This window comes from Pinus tabuliformis, chromosome 2_1 (assembly GCF_031772625.1).
Source record: "Pinus tabuliformis cultivar Carrire ecotype Pingquan chromosome 2_1, CPIR1, whole genome shotgun sequence".
NCBI lineage: Eukaryota > Viridiplantae > Streptophyta > Pinopsida > Pinales > Pinaceae > Pinus > Pinus tabuliformis.
This window is the reverse complement of record NC_142299.1, coordinates 517,168,980-517,191,286: the sequence shown is the minus strand read 5'-3', so window position 1 is coordinate 517,191,286 and position 22,307 is coordinate 517,168,980. Positions and strand designations below refer to the sequence as shown.

Sequence of the window (22,307 nt, the reverse complement as noted above, 5' to 3'; positions counted from 1 at the left end):
CCAACCTAGAAAGAGAGGAAGAGCAACAAAATTGATAGTGGGTGGCCATCCTAAGTTGCACAAAACTAACACCTTTGTGATTGGGATCTTACACTTTACGGGTGCTAAATTTTGTTGTCACAATGTTGGTTTAGCAATTCAATGGTTAAATTAATACATTTAATTATCCTGGAGGTTTATGGCTTGAGCACTGTACTTCACTTGAGAATTGTTCACACTTGTAAGTACTACTTGGAAGTTATTTGAGGCTCTATTATGGAAATTTGCACTCCTAGAAACAGTTTCCAAAGCATTCATAATTATTTTATCAATGAATAGCTGGCACACACTTTCTCTCCTTGTACTTGTGGTTTGGTGGGATTCCCTGATGGTATTTAGAAACAACACATGGTTTTCGCATAGATATTGTGTATAAATTCCTTGTAGATTCAAACTGCTAATTGAAATATGTTAAAACAATAGACTTGAATCTACTCTACTCATCAGCGAAAACAATTAAACGATCGTGAAATCATGAAGTATACAAGAAAAAAAATTCAATCAACACATAACACAATGATTTCCTGCGGAAAGCCACAACTAAAAACCCCCAATATCTGTATATTGTATTAGTCAGAAAATATGAGAAGATTACAATGCTTTGCACAAGCTTGAGCAACCTCTGCACTATCTCTATCTGTCTCACTGCTACCCAGACAAGCCATGACCAACACTTAGCTAATTTCCTTGTCTTCCAAGCTCCTACTTCCTTGTGTTGTTCAATGAGGAATTAGGCCCCTATTTAATAGGAATTTTCCTCCATTGGATTGTGCAATTCCTTTAGGTCAATTCTCTAACTGCATGCACCACCTGTACAATTTGGATGATCATACAACTGATAGTACATTGTCCCCGAACTCCAATCTCAACTGGGTCTTTCTCAAATCTGACATGCATGAGTCATTTATGAGTGAATCGTCAGTTTTCTGGTTGATCACTTCAGGCAGCACCACATTGCACTTCAGGCAACACCATACTCGACTACAGGCAGCATCACACTACTAGACCTCCCACTAGTTTCTCCATCAATTGGAACTAATTTCACTGACTTTAACTCAGTTAAACTGAATTAATTAATTACAACTCAAAACAAACACAACCAAGGCTCCTATAATGTAGGAGACACTCTACATGACTCAAGTTAGACCCTCAACTCGAATTAACTGAGCTAACTAAGTCAAATTAACATAGTTAACTGATACAAGTTGTCATGAGATGTGGAATTACAATTTTATTCCCAATTTAATTCAAGGACAAAATTAAATCAGAATTTTCTTGGTGTTATTTTCAACATTTCTTGTTGCAATTTTCAACACTCCCTCTCAACAAGAAATGGATTCACATCTATCTTGATCCAGTAACTTTGGAATGTTCTGCATGCAACACTTGTCACTGTTGTTGTTGCTACTACAACATCTGCAACTGAAAAGCATCCAAAAAAACACAAAATCACTGAATCAACTGCGTCTGCAACTGTCTTCTAGGAAAATTGTTATGTTGTTGACTTTGTTGTTGAACCTCCTGCTATGTTGTCAACGTTGCTCTACAATACTCAGTATTTGACTAACATTGATCCTCCTGCTACTGAATATTGTGGCCCCCCGTAGCAAAGTAATGATCCATGAGGCAAAAAACACCTCAATGGACCCTACCCAAATTTTTGCACTCTTGGGACTATTGCTTCACATCGCCCACCTCTCACTTGGAGGTATGGTTGCATGTGCTCCCTCTGCCCACTTGGCTCGAAGTTCCCCCTACTGGAGGCCTCTGCCTGAGTGGATGTCTCCACTCGGCCTCCTCTTTGCTTCTCCAATTGTGGTTTCTCCACAAATTGCTAAGGTTGCTTCTGAGCCTGCATGTTGAGAGGTAATTCATGCTCCCTCTCAACCACCAAGTCTCTAACCTTCATCTTGCCCCTGAATGCTTTGCATCAATGTTGCACTAATCGTTATCGGGATAATATCGGCGCGAGGAAAAAATCGGAAGAAATTGTAATAATCAGGAAAAAATCGTTTGGTACAAAAAAATTCATTTTTTTTCAACTTTTTTAATATCTAAACCATCTACAACATAAAATAAATACATTGACACATAAATATGATAAAAGAACTAATATATCAGATGTTTAATATCATTTCTCGTGCTAAAATCACACATAACAGTGAATCATGTCCTGAATAGTAAGCCCTGACTCCTGAGTCCCAACTCAACCTCAAAATATCAACAAAAAATATAATAATGCATCTCATATCATGAGTCATAATGTCATATACAATGAAACGAACCAAATAACTAAAGTCTAATACTACTGATTTCCTTTGCCCCTCTAGATGTAGATGTCGGTGGAGTTGGCAGCCCAGACTATGGAGTCTGTTGTGCTCTAGAAACTGAAGAACTAGGAGCTACATGAGGTAGACCACGTCCTCTACATGTGGCAGAGGTAGCTTGGGTCACCTCCTCCTCCTCAAAAAAAAAAAAAAAAATCCCACGATTTTTTCCCAAAGCGATTTTTTTCGAAAAAATTGGGTTTAAAAAAAAAATCTGAGTACTAAGCGCAATTTTATCTTTTTGTTGAAAATATCGCAATTATATGATAATATCACGATTTTAACAACACTGCTTTGCATGCATATTGTACCTCAAATGCATCCAGGTTCTTGACTCGCACACCAAGCTGCTTCACTTGTCCTGTGGCAATGTGACTAAGGAAAACGTTTCCTTTGCTAAATATTACATCATAGCCATGGTTTTCCAATACCACGACAGAAACAAGATTCTTCTTTAGTCCTGGAATAAACAACACATTTGTGAGCCTAAGAGTGGAGCCAAACTCCCTCTGAAACGTACCTCTCATCGTCTCCAAACTCAATGTTCTGCCTAAAGGTCTTTCTCCTCCAAGTCACTCAAGAGATCTCTATTACCCGTCATAAGGAACAAGGCACCGTTGTCGAGATACCACATGCTTCCCATTACAGTGCTTGCCATGCATGCAATGAGAGTAAAATCAAGTTCGAATTATGAAGCTAGAGATTCACATGTTTCTGCTATGGCAGGCTCATTCTTGCTTGCCTTCTTCTGTGGACATTTCATGGAATAGTGCCTGAACTCGTGACAGTGAAAACACTTAATGTTCGACAAGTCCTTCTTCTTGCCCTCCTTACCTTGGGACTTCTTTCCCTTGGCTTTCTTTTCTTTGCTGACTAATGCAAAATCCTCTTCCACTTCTTTAGATGAGATCCCATCTCTGGTGTTCTGCCGAATCTGTTCTTGCACCAAGTCAGACCACAAACGCTCCCACTCCACTAGCAACTGTAACATCAACACTTCTAAGCTCATCTCGACATTGGGTGAAGTTGGTCAAGTACTTTGGTATTGTGTCGGCCTTCTCCATCTTGATTTTTCTGAGCTTGCCCTTCAGTGCCAGCGTCCTGTGGTCACTATTGTTTTGAAACAAGTCGGTCAAGGCCTTCCACATCGCATATGGAGTCTCCTTACCGTCGAGGTTCGAGACAATATGATCTCGAACACCTTTTAGGATAATCCTTCACGCCTTTGCCACACACTTTCTCCACTCTGCCAGATCTTGAACATCAGTTGTTGGAGGCTTAGGAATATCTTAGTCTATGAATTCCTTAAGCCCATTGTCTTCCAACACTGCCTCCATCCTGTTCTCTCAAGCAATATAGTTTGAACTACCTCAAACCCTCAAGGGCATACTCAAGTCTCAATCCGTAGAACAACATTCTGCTGGCTCTGAAGTATGATATTGCAAATTCAATTTCACCTGCAAAAGACAAACTCGTATTCTCCTCTTCTAGAGTGATTTCTGCTCCGATACCATGTAGAAATTCCTTGTAGATTCAAACTACTATTTGTAATATGCTAAAACAATAGACTTGAATCTACTCTACTCATCAGCGGAAACAATTAAAAGATCGCGAAATCACAAAGTATACAAGAGAAAGAATTCAATCAACACATAACACAAGGATTTCATCGGGAAAGCCACACCAAAAAACCCCTACTATCTGTATATTGCATTAGTCAAAAAATATGAGAAGATTACAATTCTTTGCTCAAGCCCGAGCAACCTCTGCACTCTCTATCTGTTTCACTGCTTCCTAGACAAACCTTGGCCAATACTTAGCCAATTTCTTGGCCTTCAAAGCTCCTACTTCCTTGCGTTGTTTAATGAGGAATTAGGCCCCTATTTAATAGGAATTTTCCTCCATTGGATTGCGCAATTCCTTTAGGTCAATCCTCTGACGACATGCACCACATGTACAATTTGGATGATCATAGAATTGATATTACATTTTCCCTGAACTACAATCTCAACTGAGTCTTTCTCAGATCTGACATGCATGAGTTATTTATGAGTGAATCATCAGTTTACTGGTTGATCAGTTCAAGCAGCACCACAATGCACTTCAGGCAACACCCCACTCGACTGCAGGCAGCCCCAGACTACTAGACCTCCCACTAGTTCCTCCATCAGTTGGAACTAGTCTAACTGACTTTAACTCAATTAAACTGAGTTAATTAATTACAACTCAAAATAAACTCAATTAGAGCTCCTATATTGTAGGAGACACTCTGCATGACTCAAGTTAGACCCTCAACTCGAATTAACAAAGCCAACTAAGTCAAATTAACTTAGTTAACTGATAAAAGTTGTCATGAGATGTGGAATTACAATTTTATTCCCAATTTAATTCAAAGACAATTAAATCAGGATTTTCTTCGTGTTATTTTCAACACTTCTTGTTGCAATTTTCAACATATTAATGAGTTCTAGCCACTTTGGCACTTCTTCTTAGGCCACACTTCACATTCAACTATTATATTACTTGTTATGTGGTTGAGGTACTTACACGACACAGTTTTCTAGGGCACACCTCTCCTCGATGCTCTCTCATCTTTATTTGCAAGGTTATTTGGGCTACATTCATCATCTTTTGACCACCTTCATTGGAAAGTGCCCTTGCCTCTTTGACTTGGCACATATATTATTTTATTTGAGGTGGTTGTTGAGAATTTTAATGGGAGGCATGTGACATACTTGGAGGGCCTCATCTATGGTTTTTGCATGCTCAAGGTTGGCATTACTATATTTGGCACATATTCTTGGTGGGCACACTCATGCAGACAATTCTTCCTATTACTCATTGTTTTACAAATCGGCCGTTTCGAAACCGAAACGGCCGAGTCGAACCGAGTTGAAGCCTTGAGGAGTGACCCGGTAGAAAAACCAGTCCGGGAGGCCGAGTCATGACTGACTCGGCCGAGTTATTGCATGACTCGGCCGAGTCAGTCATGACTCGGTCAACCCGGCCGTTTTGCACATCTACTCGGCCGAGTCATTAAATTCAGCCAGTCACCCAAAGAAACAACGGTTTTTCTATTTTTTTTTTTAACTTTTTAACATTTGGTTGATTGTTGGGGACTCCAAGGTGTTTTCTAAATTGGTTAAGTGCTATTTGGGGTCCATTCCCCTCTCCTAGTATTGATATGATGTTCAAATTTCATGGTAATGTTAAATTCTTAAAGTAAAAGTGACATTCTCCTTAATCTTCATTTTCATCCTTTTACTTAAATTTTTAACATTACCATGAAATGACTCAGGATGTTTAAGAGTGGTTCCAGCCTCATTAGATTTCATATGGAGAAAGTAGAATTTTAGATTTCATTCAAAATCCAGCAGACTTATCATTTTTTCAGGGTTTTAGGATTGGAGGATTGCAATGTTTCCATTGAATTTTGTCATGTATTAGGGTATGGAACTCGTATTTAATCAAGAGCACCAATCCCTCTGTGTACCTTGATGTTAGTGACATTGGTTGTTGAACTCCTCTGGGATTCGCTCTCAAACCTGGAGCTTCTGAAAATGTCGCTTCTGCTCCCGTTTTCGCTCTCGCTCCCCACTTCCGCTCCTGCTCCCAAGTAACACTGAGCTAGATGATGTTGGCAACTCTAGCAGTAGCCAGTACTGGTCATTGATGGGGCCCCTTGTCTGACTCTGATGATGATGATCCAGAGATTGGTCGAGATGATCTTGGCTCCTCTGGCAGTAGCTACTAGCCTCCTTGGTTATTTGTATTTTGTTTTGACTCTTGAGTCTTTGATCATGTATGACAGACTACAGTTGACTATGTATTTACTATTGCCATTGGGTACCACCGTACCATTTTGATATAATGGATTGGTTCATGAGCCTACTCCATGTATATTATAATGTTGTGTGTTTGGAAACTTGAATGAAAATCTTTAAAATTATGTTTAAAATATTTAAAATTATGTTTTTTTATAAAAAAAATAAATATTTAATGTATTTTTTACAACGACCGAGTCATTGAAATCGAGTCGGCCGAGTCATTACCGAGTCGGAGTCCGAGTCGGAGTCGATCCTCGGCCGAGTCCGAGTCCGAGTCCGAGATGTAAAACATTGCTATTACTAGATAGGGTTATCTTCACATCTTGTGATACGGTCTGTTGCTGCTCAAATTATATAGGCACCGCGACAACCGCTCAGGGCAGCGGTTGTCACTCTGATCCCCGCCCACTCCATTCTAGTTGTCTCCCAATAGCAAGCTATGGGGGGTAGTCCCTATGGAATGAGGTGAAGGAAAATAAGTTGGAAACCAACTTGTTTGGGAGACATGAATGAGTGGCCTGGTTACTTGGTTAAATTTAGAAAAATTAATGATTAGATTAGATTTTAAGTATGAGACCAGTGTCTTAATGGAGTCACAATTCTTGCTTATGGTAATTTAAAACTAAGAGACCGAATGGACACCCATTGTTTGAATGATTAACTATCCTATATAATGTGCAAGTCCTAGGATATATGTGAGATGCAGTGATCTTGGTTTAATTTTATTAGATCCTTAGCCTGAGTATGGCCTTCCCTTAACTATTTTGAAGTTGGGCTCCAAGGTAGGTTTTGGGAAGGAGGCCAACAAAAAGCAGGCTAGGGCCTAATTAACGATACATTTTGTTGTGCTCCTATCACTCGATGCCTCCGGTGCTAGAGAGATTGTGGCTCTGACGACTGCAAGGTCACCGTGTTAACCACCGAAGAGTTTCCAAGCCCCTCAAGCTAGGTGAGAAGGGTTTCTCTAGATTTATATCAACCTAGCTTATGCTAGGAGGTAAGTTTTAATGCAACCTAGATCTAGGATGCTTATGCAAAAGATTATGAGTGAGATTATCTTGAATTAAGATTGTTTATGTTACAACAGTACTTAGTGTGAATTAGCCCCAAGGGATAGCTCAAATGGTCGAGTTCCCGTTGCTAAAGCACTTTCCCAATTTGGGAGGTCACGGGGTCAAATCTCCTCGACGCCCTCGGGGTTAGGCCTGTTAAGATTGGCCGATGGGCAGAACCCTTCGGGTGGATCTGCCCTGATATTTTCCCGTGGATGTAGCGGCCACTCAGTGACCGTGAACCACAACTTAAAAAAAAAGTACTTAGTGTGAATTAGGAGCACTTAACAATGATGAGATGACAATCTTGAACAAGATAAATTGCTTTAGAGACACCAGTGCAAAACTTCAACAAATTCTCACAAGATGTAAAATGTCAAATTTTCAACAAAGATGCCAATTAGATTCCAATTATCACAAGATCAAATCTATAGCTTAAATGTAGGAGTGTTTTAGGTGCCAAATTCCGGAAATTTTACAAACTTAGAATAAACCACACAAGTGTTAGATCTCAACAGTTAAATCAGCAATAGTACTTCAGAAAATGTCAGCGCTTATTAATGTTATGACAGTGATAGAAAATCACTCTAAATTATAAAATTTGCCCAACATATAAAGTACAAAACTTTCCAATGACCAGCCGAAGTAAATATGTGTGTCTAGCTTACTTTATGAACTTGTATTCAGTAATATTTTAGACCTGTAATAAATTATTACAGCAGTAAATTGACCCACAAATCACCAAGCTAGAGATGTCAGAAACATTGCCCAAAATACCCAAAAATAGTATAATTTACCCAACTTGAAAAAAATCAATTTTTAGGGTTTTTAGAAAGTCTAATTCGAAAAATTTCAGATCTGATCTATTTACTAGGGCAATGAATAATTGACAAATCAGCAAGCTAATGCAATTACAATCAATGCCAAAATTGCCTAGTAATAGAAAAATTTAGCGGAAACTGAAAATTTCAAGTTTTAGACCCTTATTAAATATATGCTCCAGAAATTTCAGATCTGAAAACTTAAGTTATTAAGTAAATTTCAGCAAATATAAAAGTTTAATCTACGCTAGATCTGGGATGCCCAAGTGGCCAAAATTTATGAAAATGAAGATTTTGTAGTTTTAAACAATTTTAACCATGTAGCATGTGATTTTAGAGCTTAATTGTTATTGATTCGAGTTCTGCAATAAATCAGAGATAAAACTAGGGTTTAAAAGTCAAACCCTAGGCCCAAGGTCTTGACGATTACTTGCCCAAATTTGCCAAAATTTCTCCAATGTACTTGGCACCTGAAAACACAAGATTTGAACCAAAATTGTTGCAAAACAAATTGTTAGAGATAAAATGTCAATCCTTTGAAGAAACCCTTGTTTGCAATGAGATTTAACCATTGTAGGGCTTATGGCCTTCTTAATGATTGCAAAATACATCCCAAACACTAGACTTTTAGGTTGGGCAAGGGTTAAGGCCTTCAGAAAATGGATTTTTTTCCCCAATTTGAAAATAAGCAACCTACAAAAATAGCCTGAAATCCCTAGACGTCTAAAGCTTTTGAGGTCTCCAATGCCAATTTCTTCCTCAATCTTGAAACAAATTTAGAATAGAAACCCAAATAACCAATATAAAAAATTTAAATTTCATCGTCCCAAATACTGTACAAAAATTCAAACCCCAAAACCCAAATATATACAAAAATACTAAAAATCCCCAAAACCCAAGTTAGAAAAAATAATTTACAAGTTAGATCTACAAAATTATTCACAAGATCTACAAATATACAAGGGTTTTAAAAAATTTAAAATTTTTGAGAAAAATATTTTTATGGAGTTTTTTCCTTTGAAGAATGGTTAAAAATACTTTAGAAACCCCAATGTATACTATAGCCTTAGCGAAGATTTAATCCACCATATAAATATTTGAAATCCAAGAAATAGTGATTCTTAGCCAAGTTTGTGAACTTGGAGGCCAAGGACTGAAGTACCTGCAAGCACTATGAATTTATCTCAAAATAATTTGTTAGATCACATGGGGAATCAAACCACCTAAGATTAGCCCAAAACTATCAATAGTATGGTTCTATCTCCATCTAATGAAAAAACAAATCTTACCAATATTCAACACAACATAGAGATGTCCGTAGTCAACACATACCACAAATCAATAAGCAAGAACACCTTGAATTGCACCCCAAAGTCTTTATTATGATTGAAAAAATAGTTCCCAGCAAGACAATAGTTACAAAGTTGCTTCAACAGAAATTTTCTAGCCAGAGATCAAGATGCTAGAGACTCAAATGACTCTCTAATTTATAGATTTATCCTCCAAGTGGAAAAATAACGGCTAGTTTCTTTGATCCTTGTTAAAATAATCTTCGCCATTGATAAACACTTCAAGATCTTTTAATCTTGGCCTTTGATTTTTTATTTTTGAGGAATTTTCGAATTTATCATTTAATTTCATTCTTATTAACTCAAAATTCATTATTTTGAGCTGATTTCCTCAAAAATTTGACTTTGACTTAACCAACAAAGGTCCACAATTTAAGACAATTTAATTTTGACTCTAATTAGTTAATTTTATGGCTTAGGATTTAATTTTATTTTGCCAGAAAAATTATTTAATTTACATATAAAGGAATTTAATTATATTTCCATCCTCTAATACATAAGATTTTACAATTACAACCCTCAAATTGAGAGTACACATTTGGCTTTGACCCTCAAGACACATAACCTATTTGCAACACAATATGCTCTAGTAAACCAAGTGATTTGTAATAAAATAATTAAGCCAACTAGATTAAATTATTCTCAAACCACTTTTACATCAAACTCGACTAAAAACAATTGGACTCAACTAAAATTTAGACAATAAATTTCACCCTAGCTTTGGGGTTTAAGGTAGAGGGAAAAAACTCTTCTGATTAGCCGTGTTTAGAAACAAAGGTAATCAGCGAGGTTTAAAAACCTCCTAGGATGAAATTCGTCATCAAAATCATAGGTTTACCTAGGTTGTTACATATATTCAAGGTCTTACTGGGATCATTTACAGTAGATAACTTGGGTTTACAATGACATATAGACTGTTGACAAATGATTCGATCTTGTTGAAAAAATTTATCACTTCCGCTTTTTTGGAACTTTGGCAAATCCAGTGCAACATGGTCAATCCAAGACTAGTAAGGGATCTAAAAAATCTAATTCTATATTATTTCATTGACTTATCATGGAGTTTGTCAGCAGAAAATCACTTTTTATCATATGATATAAGGGAGTCTTGTTGTAGAAATGAATGCTCTCCATTGTAATGGTTGATAGGAACTTTGTTAGGCCCCTATACTACTAGTGTAACCCCTTATTGTTATTAGTACAACCCACTTATTATATTGATGTACCCATGTAGTGCCCATATTATTACTATTGTGCCACATAGAAGCCCACTATTGTTATTGTTGTGCCCTACAATATTATTGTTATGTAGGCTTTGATTGTATTGGGACCACTTAGACTCCTATATATAGAAAGGAGGTATTTTCATTTGTATCATCCAAGAATTGTTCATTTATGTAATGTAAAGGAGGTTGCCCCCTCGAAGAGGCTGAATTCTAAGGCGTGGATTTATCTTTTCTATCTTTTCTTGAGCTGGTTTCATAACAAACTTGGTGATTGAGAAGATCCCCCCTTGACTTCATTTGTACATCACATGTTTAGATATTGAATGGAAGATTGGAAGTATAGCATTTTCCCTATGAGGCTTTATGATTGTAATGTTTTCATATCTTGATTTCTACTATAGGACTAAGGAAACCCTTGCATTGTTGAATTGAAGGCCTTGTAATAAACCATGATTCGCTTAAATAATGTATTGTGAGCTAAGAAACTGGATTCGTTGAAAACACCCTGTGTCCTGAATAGGGCGAATCGGACATGATCCGGTGGGATACATGTCCTTCGATCGTGTCCCACTTGTGTCCGAGGAACAAGTCCATCGTGTTCCGATTCTGGGACACGTGTCCCCTTGAATTGCATGTCGCAAAGCCCATAACGGTATGTCTTGGGTCGTTTCTCCCTCACTTTTCTCCGTCTCTCTTGCTCTAGGTGTATGGGAGCGACTAGCAAAGGGTTTGGGAGCATTTTGGAGGCGATTCAAGCAACAGGTAAGTGCATTTTGTTTCTATTTTTTTTTGCATTTTTATTACAGCAGTTTGCATGTGCATTTTTTTTACAAGTTTGTGCATTTTTTATTTATTTTTTTACAACATTCATGGCTCAATCAAGGGCAGCAAGGAAGGGGAAAAGGAAGGGGAAGAATGTCCCCATTGGAGATGCCCCTCTTGTTCCAATTTCATCAGGGTCTGCAAGTGTTCCCTCTATTTGAAGTGGGGCTACAACAGTAGCTTCAAATGTTGAGAGAAGAATTAATTTCGAAAGACAACAGGCTAAAGAAAACAAATATCCCTTGTGGAAGTATGTCACAAGCGAACAAAGGCCAGGCAACAAGTTGAAGGGAGGAGGCAATGTTGCTTGGAAATGCAACTATTGCAACAATCATTTCATGAGCACTTATTACCATGTGAAAGTTCATTTATCGGCTTTACCAGGTTGTGGAATTGTAGCATGTACACAAGTGTCTTTAGCTAAGAGGAAAGAAATGGAAAAAGAAGCCAATGTTGGTATGGCAAAGGTGGCTACAACATCTAAAAATCAAGAATGATGATCCCCTTCCATTCTTGAGGAAAAGCAGCAACAAATTTCCATTTGAGAGTTTTGGTGGGGGACAAGCAACAAAAAGAAAGACAATGGCACTTGGTCCAATGGACAAGAATTTTCAGAAAGAGAAATGGGAAGAGTTTGATCTCACCATTGCATTCTTTTTCTATCAGAATTGCATATCCTTTAATGTGGCATGCTCATCTTTATTTATTGAGATTTGTCGAGTTCTAACTCAAGGGGCTCCATCAGGGTATGTGCCTCCTGGGTCATAGAAGCTTAGAACCACATTGTTGACTAAGGCAAAGAAAGAGGTGGACAAAATGCTTGAGCCTATTAAATCAACATGGCCAACATCTGGGGTTAGTATCATTTCTGATGGATGGACAGATCCAACATGCCACCCACTCATCAACTTCATGGCGTCTTCCGTGAATGGTCATGTTTTCTTAAAATCAGTGGATGCACTTAGACAATACAAGGATGCACAATATATAGGTGATTTGTTCATTAAAATTATTGAAAATGCAGGTGTTGATAATTGTGTGCAAATCATTACAGATAATGCACCTATTTGCAAGGCCGCTGGCATGATTGTGGAAGCTAAATATCCACAAGTATTTTGGACACCTTGCATTGTCCATTCCTTGAATTTAGTACTTAAATGTATTGCTTTTGATGTGCTTTGGATTGGAAGTATTATTGAGGATGCATGGGATATTCGCAACTTTGTACAGAATCATACAAATGCCCTCACAATCTACAAGGAGTACACCAATCTATCATTGTTGAAGATTGCAAATACACAGTTTGCCTCTTCATTCATCATGTTGAAGAGGTTGAGGGAGGTCAAGACCGCTCTTGGAGCCATGGTTATTTCAGAGTTTTGGTCTTTTTGGAGGAAGACAGATCAAGCAGCCTCAAAAAGAGTGAAGGACACAGTGTTAGATGATGCTTGGTGGGAGAGGGTAGATCTACTTATTAAGATCATGGACCCTATCATTGCTTTGCTACGATTTGCAGATACAGACCAACCCATCCTAGGAGAGGTTTATGAGGGATGGGATTCCAGGTTTGAGTCTATGAGGACCATTATTTTACAGAGTGAGTGTGTTGAGTATGAGACATCATCAGAGGCCTTCTTCACCACCATACAGGATATTCTTGTCACCGTATGGGACAAGAATTACACACCTTTGTATTGTTTGGCTCACTCATTGAACCCAAAATACTACAAAGATGAGTGGTTGAATGGTGGACCTTCCCGCAGATTCCCTCCTCACATGGATGGTGAAATTCGACAGCGGAGGAAGGATGCATTGAGGCGGATTTTCAGGATAGAGCATCCCTTGATGAGGTGGAGGATGCCTTTACTGAGTTTTCCATTGGCACTGGTCGATTTGCAGGATATGATGTGATTAGAGATAGGGGGCTAAGAAGCCCTATTCTTGGTGGGCAACTCATGGGGCAACAAGCCCTCCTCTACAGCAATTAGCCATGAGGCTCATCTCTCAAGTGACTTCATCCTCTTGTTGTGAGAGGAATTGGAGCACATATGGGAATTTGTATAGTGTCAAGAAGAGCAGGCTTGAGCAGTCCAGGGCAGAGACAATGGTGTATGTGCACACCAATCTTGCGATCAAGCAAGACATATTGCTTGGAACTGCAAAGATTGCACCAATGATATGCTAAAGGTAAGTTATTGAATAAATGAGAGAGGAACAAAATTGTGGTTCAAAGCACAAGCATAGAGGAGGATGCATGGTAACACTAGTGATATTGTAGATGTTGATGACTATGTCTTAGGAGACTAGTGCCTCAAAACGACGAGTTAAGTAAGGTATAACTAAGGGGATTCAAAGTCTAATGTGAATTCTACTTTATTAGAAAGTGATGGAAAAAAGATCACCAACAAGGTCTCGATAAAAAAGGGAAGTGGATAATAAAGGCAACGCACCCTCTTTCATATTAAAGAGGCATTTATAGCAAATCTAGCAATCAATTGTGTTGCGCATAGAGTTAACAACATAGTATATAACCAAAGCACCTTTTCATTGGCATATAGCATTACATTCTAGTCGATAGTTAGTAGCTTTGTCATCAATGTTAGGATATTTAGGCACTCGGTTAGTCAAGTTCAACTTGGTCTAACGTGTCTATTAGGTAAAACTATGTTTCTTTAGTATGCATTACTTGCATTATAATTTGACGCTCACGATATGTTCTACACATAGAGTGATCTGACGACTCATTCTCCTTGATACTAATGGTCATTGATGCATGGCCTAACACCTGATTGGTCCATGGTCTCTATTTAAAAAGCATGGAGGGTCATCACTAATGATTGATTATGAGAACTCTTTTATGTAAAATAAAAATAACAATAAATAAATAAAATCTGCAATGATCTAATTGTCTCAACTAGCCGCATTGGTTGGGGCCGTGGAATGTTTCCTTCCTAGAGGGTTTTAATAGCATAAAAATAGTGGCAATGTGATCTTTGATTTGGTTCTAAGTGGTTAATGAAGGTGTTCATCCTATATGGAATACCCCGTTTACCCGAACAATCAGTGGAATGATGGTTAAGAAGCTTGAATTCAAATTGCAACACAACATGAACAATGCATCTACTAAACTTTAATGAGTTCTAAATGAAGTTAATTAAGGAAACATGGAAAGACGAGAACAATAACTAGTTTCCATGGATTATTATATCAATGTATCGATGCAAAATGGTATGACAACAAGAAAGATATACTCACAAGTTGATCGATTAAATCACTTTGATCATTTTCATCATTAGCTTTCTTTTGACCCTGAATCCATCATAAGCAATTTAGTATGAAATCTTGTGAGAAAAATAAATAACCAAAATTCACACTACATCGATCATAACCAACTCCATGAATATATGTAAGTATAAAAAGTTATGTGAGAAAAACAAATAACAATGTAATAGCATGACCTGACCTTGTGAAAAGCCATAACCCTCTACACACCTCAAACTAAAAAAAAAAATGCTACATGCAAGATGAAAATATTTTAGAAACACCATACAATTGACTCCCATGAGGCAATTCAAAGAAAAACATCTAAGGAATGAATATGATTACTTGAAATTGTGACCAATTCAAAGATAATAAAGCTTCAATTCTCCCATGAAAGAGCAATTGGGTTTTTTTCTTTCTTTAACTTCTCTCTTTTTAAATACATCTTACATTACATTACTTTAGACAAAAGCATGTAATGGTATACATCACAACATACAAACTAAAGGACCAAGTTTTGACTAAATAAGTTACTCCACCCTACACCAATGATTACCAGCGTATCCACCCATAGCGCCAACCTAAAGAAAGACCACACCAATTCTCCCCTAATTCAGAAAATGTATCTTACATTACATCACAACACAAAAATATAATACAACAACTGCTATATATTAATAGCCAAATATACAATTATATAGACTACTTTTTAAAATAGATGGTAAAGTATAGGATATGATTTATTGTACAAAAGCATATGTAGTGTAGTAGTCACCCCACAAATAGTGAAGGTTTTGATGAGCCATTTCGGTGGACCTTTCTAAGATGGTCCAGGTAGCTCCATTGATTGAGATGGCACTGCATCAAGATTTTAGCCTTTTAATCCTCTCAATTACATCATTCAAACGATCATGTTGATTTGATGAAGTGGTCAGGACCTCATGAGGAGTCGTTGTTGCATCAAAAGGAGATTCTAAAGATTGATCCAAGATAGGGACCCCCTATTCAATATGTGGAATCTCATCAACAAATTCATGATATTCTTTCCAAAGACGTAATTTTTCTTGAATCTTCCAAGAGTGACAAAATTGTTGAGCGATAGCTTGAATAGATTCACCCATCAAGATGTTGCTTATGTTGAGAAATCTAAGGCATAGAAATGAGGCGATTTCTCTTGAATGATAACTGCTTGTGAATGTTTTTTACTTCTTTAAATTAGGATCTTATATTTACTTAGATTATTATAGTGTTCTTCTTCATCAAATAGTTATAAAAGCGTAAACAATAAAGAGACAAGTGACACAGAATGTAGGTGATCAGCCTGAGCCAAAACCTCTCCAACTTGAGAGGAAAGCCCAAACGAATTCTTCTTCTTAAAGAGACTTCAATTGACGAATACCAAGACCAAGACCAAGACCCTTGACACAACCTCTCCAACATCAAGTCACAAGATCCTTATTTATTGCTTCTTCTTCTTGCTCATGTCAACAAAAGTCAAACTTCCTTCATGCACTGCACGTCTCAGCTACCGTGAAATTTCGATTCCTTTCCACATACTTGCAATCCGTACTTCTGCAATTTCACACGTGGGAGGTGAGGGAGAGAGTTCGGAGATGCTTTCCTCCTTCACTATACTTGGAGACCCCTCTAGGTGATCTCAACTAGCAAGGGAGATGATTTGGAGACCTTCCTGGTGACTTCCTCAAGGATTGTTATGACACTACTGCAGAAACCCTAGTTTCTGCCACATGTGCGAAGAGACTAGGCCAAAAAATGTGCCAAACAACTTCGATTAGGTTCCTTCTTCCTTCACTTGATGATGATCTCTTTCTCTAGTGACTCTCGCACTTATTTTTTGTTCTTGATGCTTGACCAAAATCTGAACTTAAGTGAGGCCGAGCTGCCATATTTATAGTAGTTTGTCCATCAAAAATAAACCGACTTTTCCCAGTGACAAGGTTGACATGCCTTTCTAGAATTATATTTAGGCCGACTTCAAGGTGAGCTTGTTACATGGTCTTGGAGGATTATTAACACAATCAAAATTACTTTTTACAATATGTAACATGTCTTTAATACATGACATTGACTTCCTAGACTTTATGACCTTTTGACCTTATGACCAACCCTAAAGGCTCACAATGGGAGCCTTAACTATAAAAAAAAATCCTTGAGCATGAAACCCATGACTCAAGCATTACAAAAATAATTTTAGTTTCTTCTTTACATCAATTACATAAAAACATAATTACACATGTCATTATGAAGGCCGAACCTAATTACATTTTTCAACACTCCCTCTTAACTAGGGAGGTTATTCATAATCTATAACAGGTACTTGGTCATTCTCAATTTGAAGAATTCTCATAAGAAGAGTCGAATTGGTAACCCATTTGTATAGCATCATTTCATCCAACATTGTCACATGGCAAGGCCTTGACTAACAGTTCTATCTCTCCACAAGATTAGAGCTCAATGCTGGCGAAACCAATGATATATAGACACCCTCATCATTGTCTTTCTCAGAACATACCCCACTCGGGTTCTCTCAGAGTATGTTCCACCAGGACTATTCTAATCTTGGATTCTCATTCCTCAAAGAATATGGGTCCTCTACAACTACTCTTATCTTGGATGCCCTAACTCATCCTCAAAGAGTAACAAATGCCAAATATTTACCCAATCCGCCATTTTGTCTTCCCAAGTGAAGACAAGAATGATCTGTTTATCTTTCCCTCTCAATTTAGGGAGGACATACCCATTCCACTGAAGGAATGTACCCATTCCTATAAACAGGAATGTACCCAAGCTCCCTCTTACTATGGACTTGACCAATCTCCCTCTTTACCAGGGACTTGCTTTCAGCAACTCTTCAGGTGGAGATCATGGGACAACCAACTGCTTGTAGAACTCATTCCCTTGATGTCATGAATTTCTTCTTTTTCATAGAGTCTACATATTTTGGGACTTTTTCATAGGGCACAAACCATCCATCATTTTCATCCATGAGTCATGTCATCATTTCTTTCATTGGAAAGTGATCCATTAGTCCATATTTGGCCTTCCTTCATGCCATGTTGCCTTCTTCATATCATGTTTCCTTAAGGACCTTTCATCCTGCCACATGATTGTCAGTTGTAGAAGACTTCCACAGTTCTTCCCTTAGCAACCCTGCATAAGCCCATCCAGATATCATTCAAAAATAAGAAATGAACATTAAATCAAAATTACCTTTGTGATGGTCTTTCATCATGACATCTTTCTGTTTGCATCAGCATCCGGCATACATATTGACACATCTCCAAAAGATATATATTGTCAAGGGTCTCTTTCTTTTTCAGACTTCATCAGGGTCTTCATATCTTTCATGGAGATATCATAGTCAAATCTTTCAGTGCTTGGATGTTGATCACCTCTTCCATAGTTGCATATTTCATGATCCCTTCCTTTCTTTCTTCACACATTTTTCAAGAACTTCCAATCAGAGTTCCTCCAAATTTCTTCAACAACTTCATCTTTCATATGAGGACATATTATGTTGATTTCATCTAGTCAATGTGTGACCCATGCCTTCCTGCATCCTCATTTTATTTTAGGTAATCTAGGCGTCCTTCAACAACTTCCTTGATTCAAAGATCTTCAATTCCTTGATTTGCTTCACTTCTTTTGATATCATACCATCCTTCCATGAATTCCTACAAGTTGGAATTCTTGATGAAACACTTGCTTCCTTTAGATTGGTGAATATTCCGATGAAGATTCCAACTGAGGATCTTGAGTATCCTTACCCAGCAAATGTTTCTTCTTAACTAATGTATGATGAGCTTTGTACTAGATGACTTTTTCATTTTCCATAAGTACCACTTCCGTAGGTGACTGCCATAGACTTCAGCTATCTTTCATGCTTCTTTATGATGATGTCGTGAGCTCTTGCTTTTAATGCTTTTGTGATGTCATGATACATCCTATCATTCTTTCTTCGTGACTTATGATAGCCATATGTTACAACAGAAAACCTAAAGACAGAAACTTTGAAAAGAACTAGGTGAGCAAGACTATCTTAGTCATAGTAGAGATATTTTACTTCCTCTTTTTTGGATTTCTTTCTTTCAGCTTCCTCCACTTCTTCGATAATATGAGCTTCTTCTTCACCTCTTTTGTTATTGTCCTTCTTGTTGGAAAATGTAACTATGTTCAATCTTCATCAATGTACTCGAGTCATCATGCAATGCACTTGTCAAAAGAATAAAGAAAAGAATTTTTATTATTATTATTGTGACTTATTAAAGCATGGGTTTTAGACTTGCGTCACCTTGTTTTAGGTCGAAGTCCCCATTGAGGACTTCTAGGATTTATTCTGAGTCAATAGAGTCATTGAACTTTTAAGGAGACCCTTCTTGGGCTTTTGAATCATGTAAAAAGGTTAAGTATTGAGTCAAATATGATTTATGTATCCTCCACACCATGTTGGCCTAGAAGAAGATCAAGTCAGCCTAAGGACCCTATTTGACCTCACATGGAGCCTATAAATACAAGCACATTGAATTCATTTGCAGCATCATTCTCTCACACAAGTTCAATATCTCTTGTAGCAGGGAAAAAGTGCGAAGTTCTCCTGTAGCTGGGAAAAAGTGTTAAGTCTATTGTCAGGAAGCCGAAGTAAATGTGAGTTTGGGGAAGTCTAAGTCGAAAGGAAAACGAGAAATTTTGCTGCCTCTCTCTCTCTGTTTCGTGTCCTGGATTGGGAGATCGAAGTCTTCCAAGTTTCTCTGTTGTCAGAAGCTACCAGTTGCCAGAAGTTGCTTTCTAGTCAAAGTCGTTGGAAAAGGGTCGAAATTCTAGGAGGCTGACTTGGTGTGGAGGGAAGGTCTTGTCTTGGTCTAGGGTGAAGAGTCTCAAAGAATACTATTGAAATGAATAATTTCTTGACTGGGCTTTCCCCTCGAGGGGGGTTTTGCCCTAGCATAGTGCCTACATTTGGTGTCTATTGTTTTGTGTGTTGCTACTTCGGTAATTGCTTGATGAACTAAAGGTAAGAAGATATAAAGAATCATAATAATAAGAAACATCACAAGTAATTATCAAGAATAAGAAAATCTTTATGCCTTACTAATTTTCTAACACTTCTTGAGTTTAGGACAATCTCTCTTGTAATGCCCATATTCTTGACATCCATAGCATTGAACTTTTGCCATGTTCCTCTTTCTTTTCTGAGGACCAAATTTCCCAAACTTCCCTTTTCTCTTTGTCATAGAAGCATAAGCTTGAGTTTGCTCATTTGATCCTACATCGGTTTTTGCCTTCAACCTGGTTTCTTCAATCTTACATAGTGACCATAGATCCTCGAATGGAGTAGCTTCTTTCTTCCCATAAATATTTGAAGTAAAGTTACCCCGCTCCTTTGGTAGTGCATTTAATACTACGGTGGTCATCTCTTTGTCAGTCATTATTTCTCTCAGACCTTGAAGTTGATCCCTTATTTCGGATATCCTATAAAGTATGAGGCTATTCCTTCTTCTTTGGATATCCTTAGCTTGTAGAGTTATTTCCTTAATGAGATAACTTCTCCTGCAGTGCTTACGGAAAACAACTCTACCAATTTTCCATATATTTCTTTTGAAGTTTTGAGTTACATATGGAATGAGGGGATCCTTAATGGATTCTATGAGAATCCTTTGGGCCCTTACTTCCCCTTTCATAAACTTTGCAAGTGCTTGAGCATCTTCTTTTGGAGGTTTGGTGATTGAGCCTTTGACATGTTCCATGACCTCATTTTCAATGAGATTCAGATCTGTCCTCTTCTTTCATGCAAGAAAGTTTGAAGCCCCAACCAATTTGTTGATTTCCTTGCAAAAGGACATTTTGACAGATTCACATGTAGACATAAATATACCTACTTGTGAAGTTGCTTCTTCCACTTGTTGCTTCCATGTATTTGATGATGATATAGATAATAGAGAACTTCTCCTTGATGAAGATAGTTCTCTTCAAGAGTGATCCTTGACTTCACAAAGAGGGAGTTCACTTTAGATCCTTTGATGGTGATATCCTTGTTGATGATGATCAATGATGACTTCCTAATGATGTCTTGATGCTTCTTGGATGATCTTCTTCAATGGTAAGGACCTCGCTTCAACGAGAGAGAGGTTGCCTTAGAAACTTTTGAAGATGATGACAATGTCCTTGATCTTCCTTCTCTTCGATGAATAGTCTTCAATATACTTTGATTTGTAGGTCTCTTCAACTTGAGTAGGATCTTTGGTGGTCTTTTGAGGATCCCAAAACTTCTTCTGGTGTAGACTTCTTCTTCGATCTAGGGTTTTGACAATTCTTTGTAGAGCTTGACTTTGCTTTAATGTCATTCGAGACTTGATCCTTGAGTGCTTGTGTGTCCCATGATGCAATGCCCTTTCCTTAATTTGTTACCTTAGCTCTGATACCATGTTGAGAAATCTAGGGCATAGAAATGAGGTGATTTCTCTTGAATGATAACTACTTGTGAATGTTTTTTACTTTTTTAGATTAGGATCTTCTCTTTACTTAGACTATTATAGTGTCCTTCTTCATCAAACAGCTATTAAAGCATAAACGATAAAGAGACAAGGGACACAAAATGTAGGCGATCAGCCAGGGCCAAAGACTCTCCAACTTAAGAGGAAAACCCAAACGAATTCTTCTTCTTATAGAGACATCAATTGACGAATACCAATACGAAGACCCTTGACATAACCTCTCCAAGACCAAGTCACAAGATCCTTCTTTTATGCTTCTTCTTCTTGCTCAAGTCAACACAAGTCAAACTGCCTTCATGCACTGCACTTCTCGGCTACCCTAAAGTTTTGGTTCCTTTCCACAGACCTGCAATCCATACCTCTGCAATTTCGCACATGGGAGATGAGGGAGAGAGTTTGGAGATGCTTTCCTCCTTCGCTATACTTGGAGACTTCTCTAGGTGATCTCGGCTAGCAAGGGAGCTGATTTGGAGACCTTCTTGGTGACTTCCTCAAGGACTGTTATGACACTACTGCAGAAACCCTAGTTTCTGCCACATGTGCGAAGAGACTAGCCCAAAAAAAGTGCCAAACAACTTCGATTAGGTTCCTTCTTCCTTCACTTGATGATGATCTCTTCCTCTAGTGATTCTCGCACTTCTTTTTGTTCTTGATGCTTGACAGAAATCTGATCTTAAGTGAGGTCGAACTGCCCTATTTATAGTAGTTTGTCCATCAAAAATAAGTCGACTTTTCCTAGTGACAAGGTTGACATGCCTTTCTAGAATTATCTTTAGGCTGACTTCAAGGTGAGCTTGTGACATGGTCTTGGAGGGTTATTGACACAATCAAAATTACTATTTACAATATGTAACATGTCTTTCATACATGACATTGACTTCCTAGACTTTATGACTTGATGGCCAACCCTAAATAATCACAATGGAAGCCTTAAAAATAAAATAAACTTCCTTGAGCATGAAACCCATGACTCGAGCATTACAAAAATAATTTTATTTTCTTCTTTGCATCAATTACACAAAATCATAATTACACGTCATTATGAAGACAGAACCTAGTTACATTTTTCAA

The 22,307-nt window shown here is 37.8% G+C and overlaps 1 protein-coding gene across 3 annotated transcripts in view; it reads right to left on the bottom strand.

Annotated features, from left to right (window-relative positions):
- LOC149201225 (uncharacterized) overlaps positions 1 to 22,307 on the bottom strand; it is a 324,845-nt gene that overhangs the window by 216,397 nt on the left and 86,141 nt on the right. For 2 of the 3 annotated variants that reach the window (XM_089399692.1, XM_089399694.1), the window contains one exon: positions 14,719 to 14,772. The exons of the other annotated variant lie outside the window; for it this stretch is intronic. In XM_089399692.1, the coding sequence (XP_089255818.1) occupies positions 14,719 to 14,772 (54 nt within the window). The remainder of the gene's footprint in view (positions 1 to 14,718; positions 14,773 to 22,307) is intronic. 3 annotated transcript variants of the gene reach the window in all.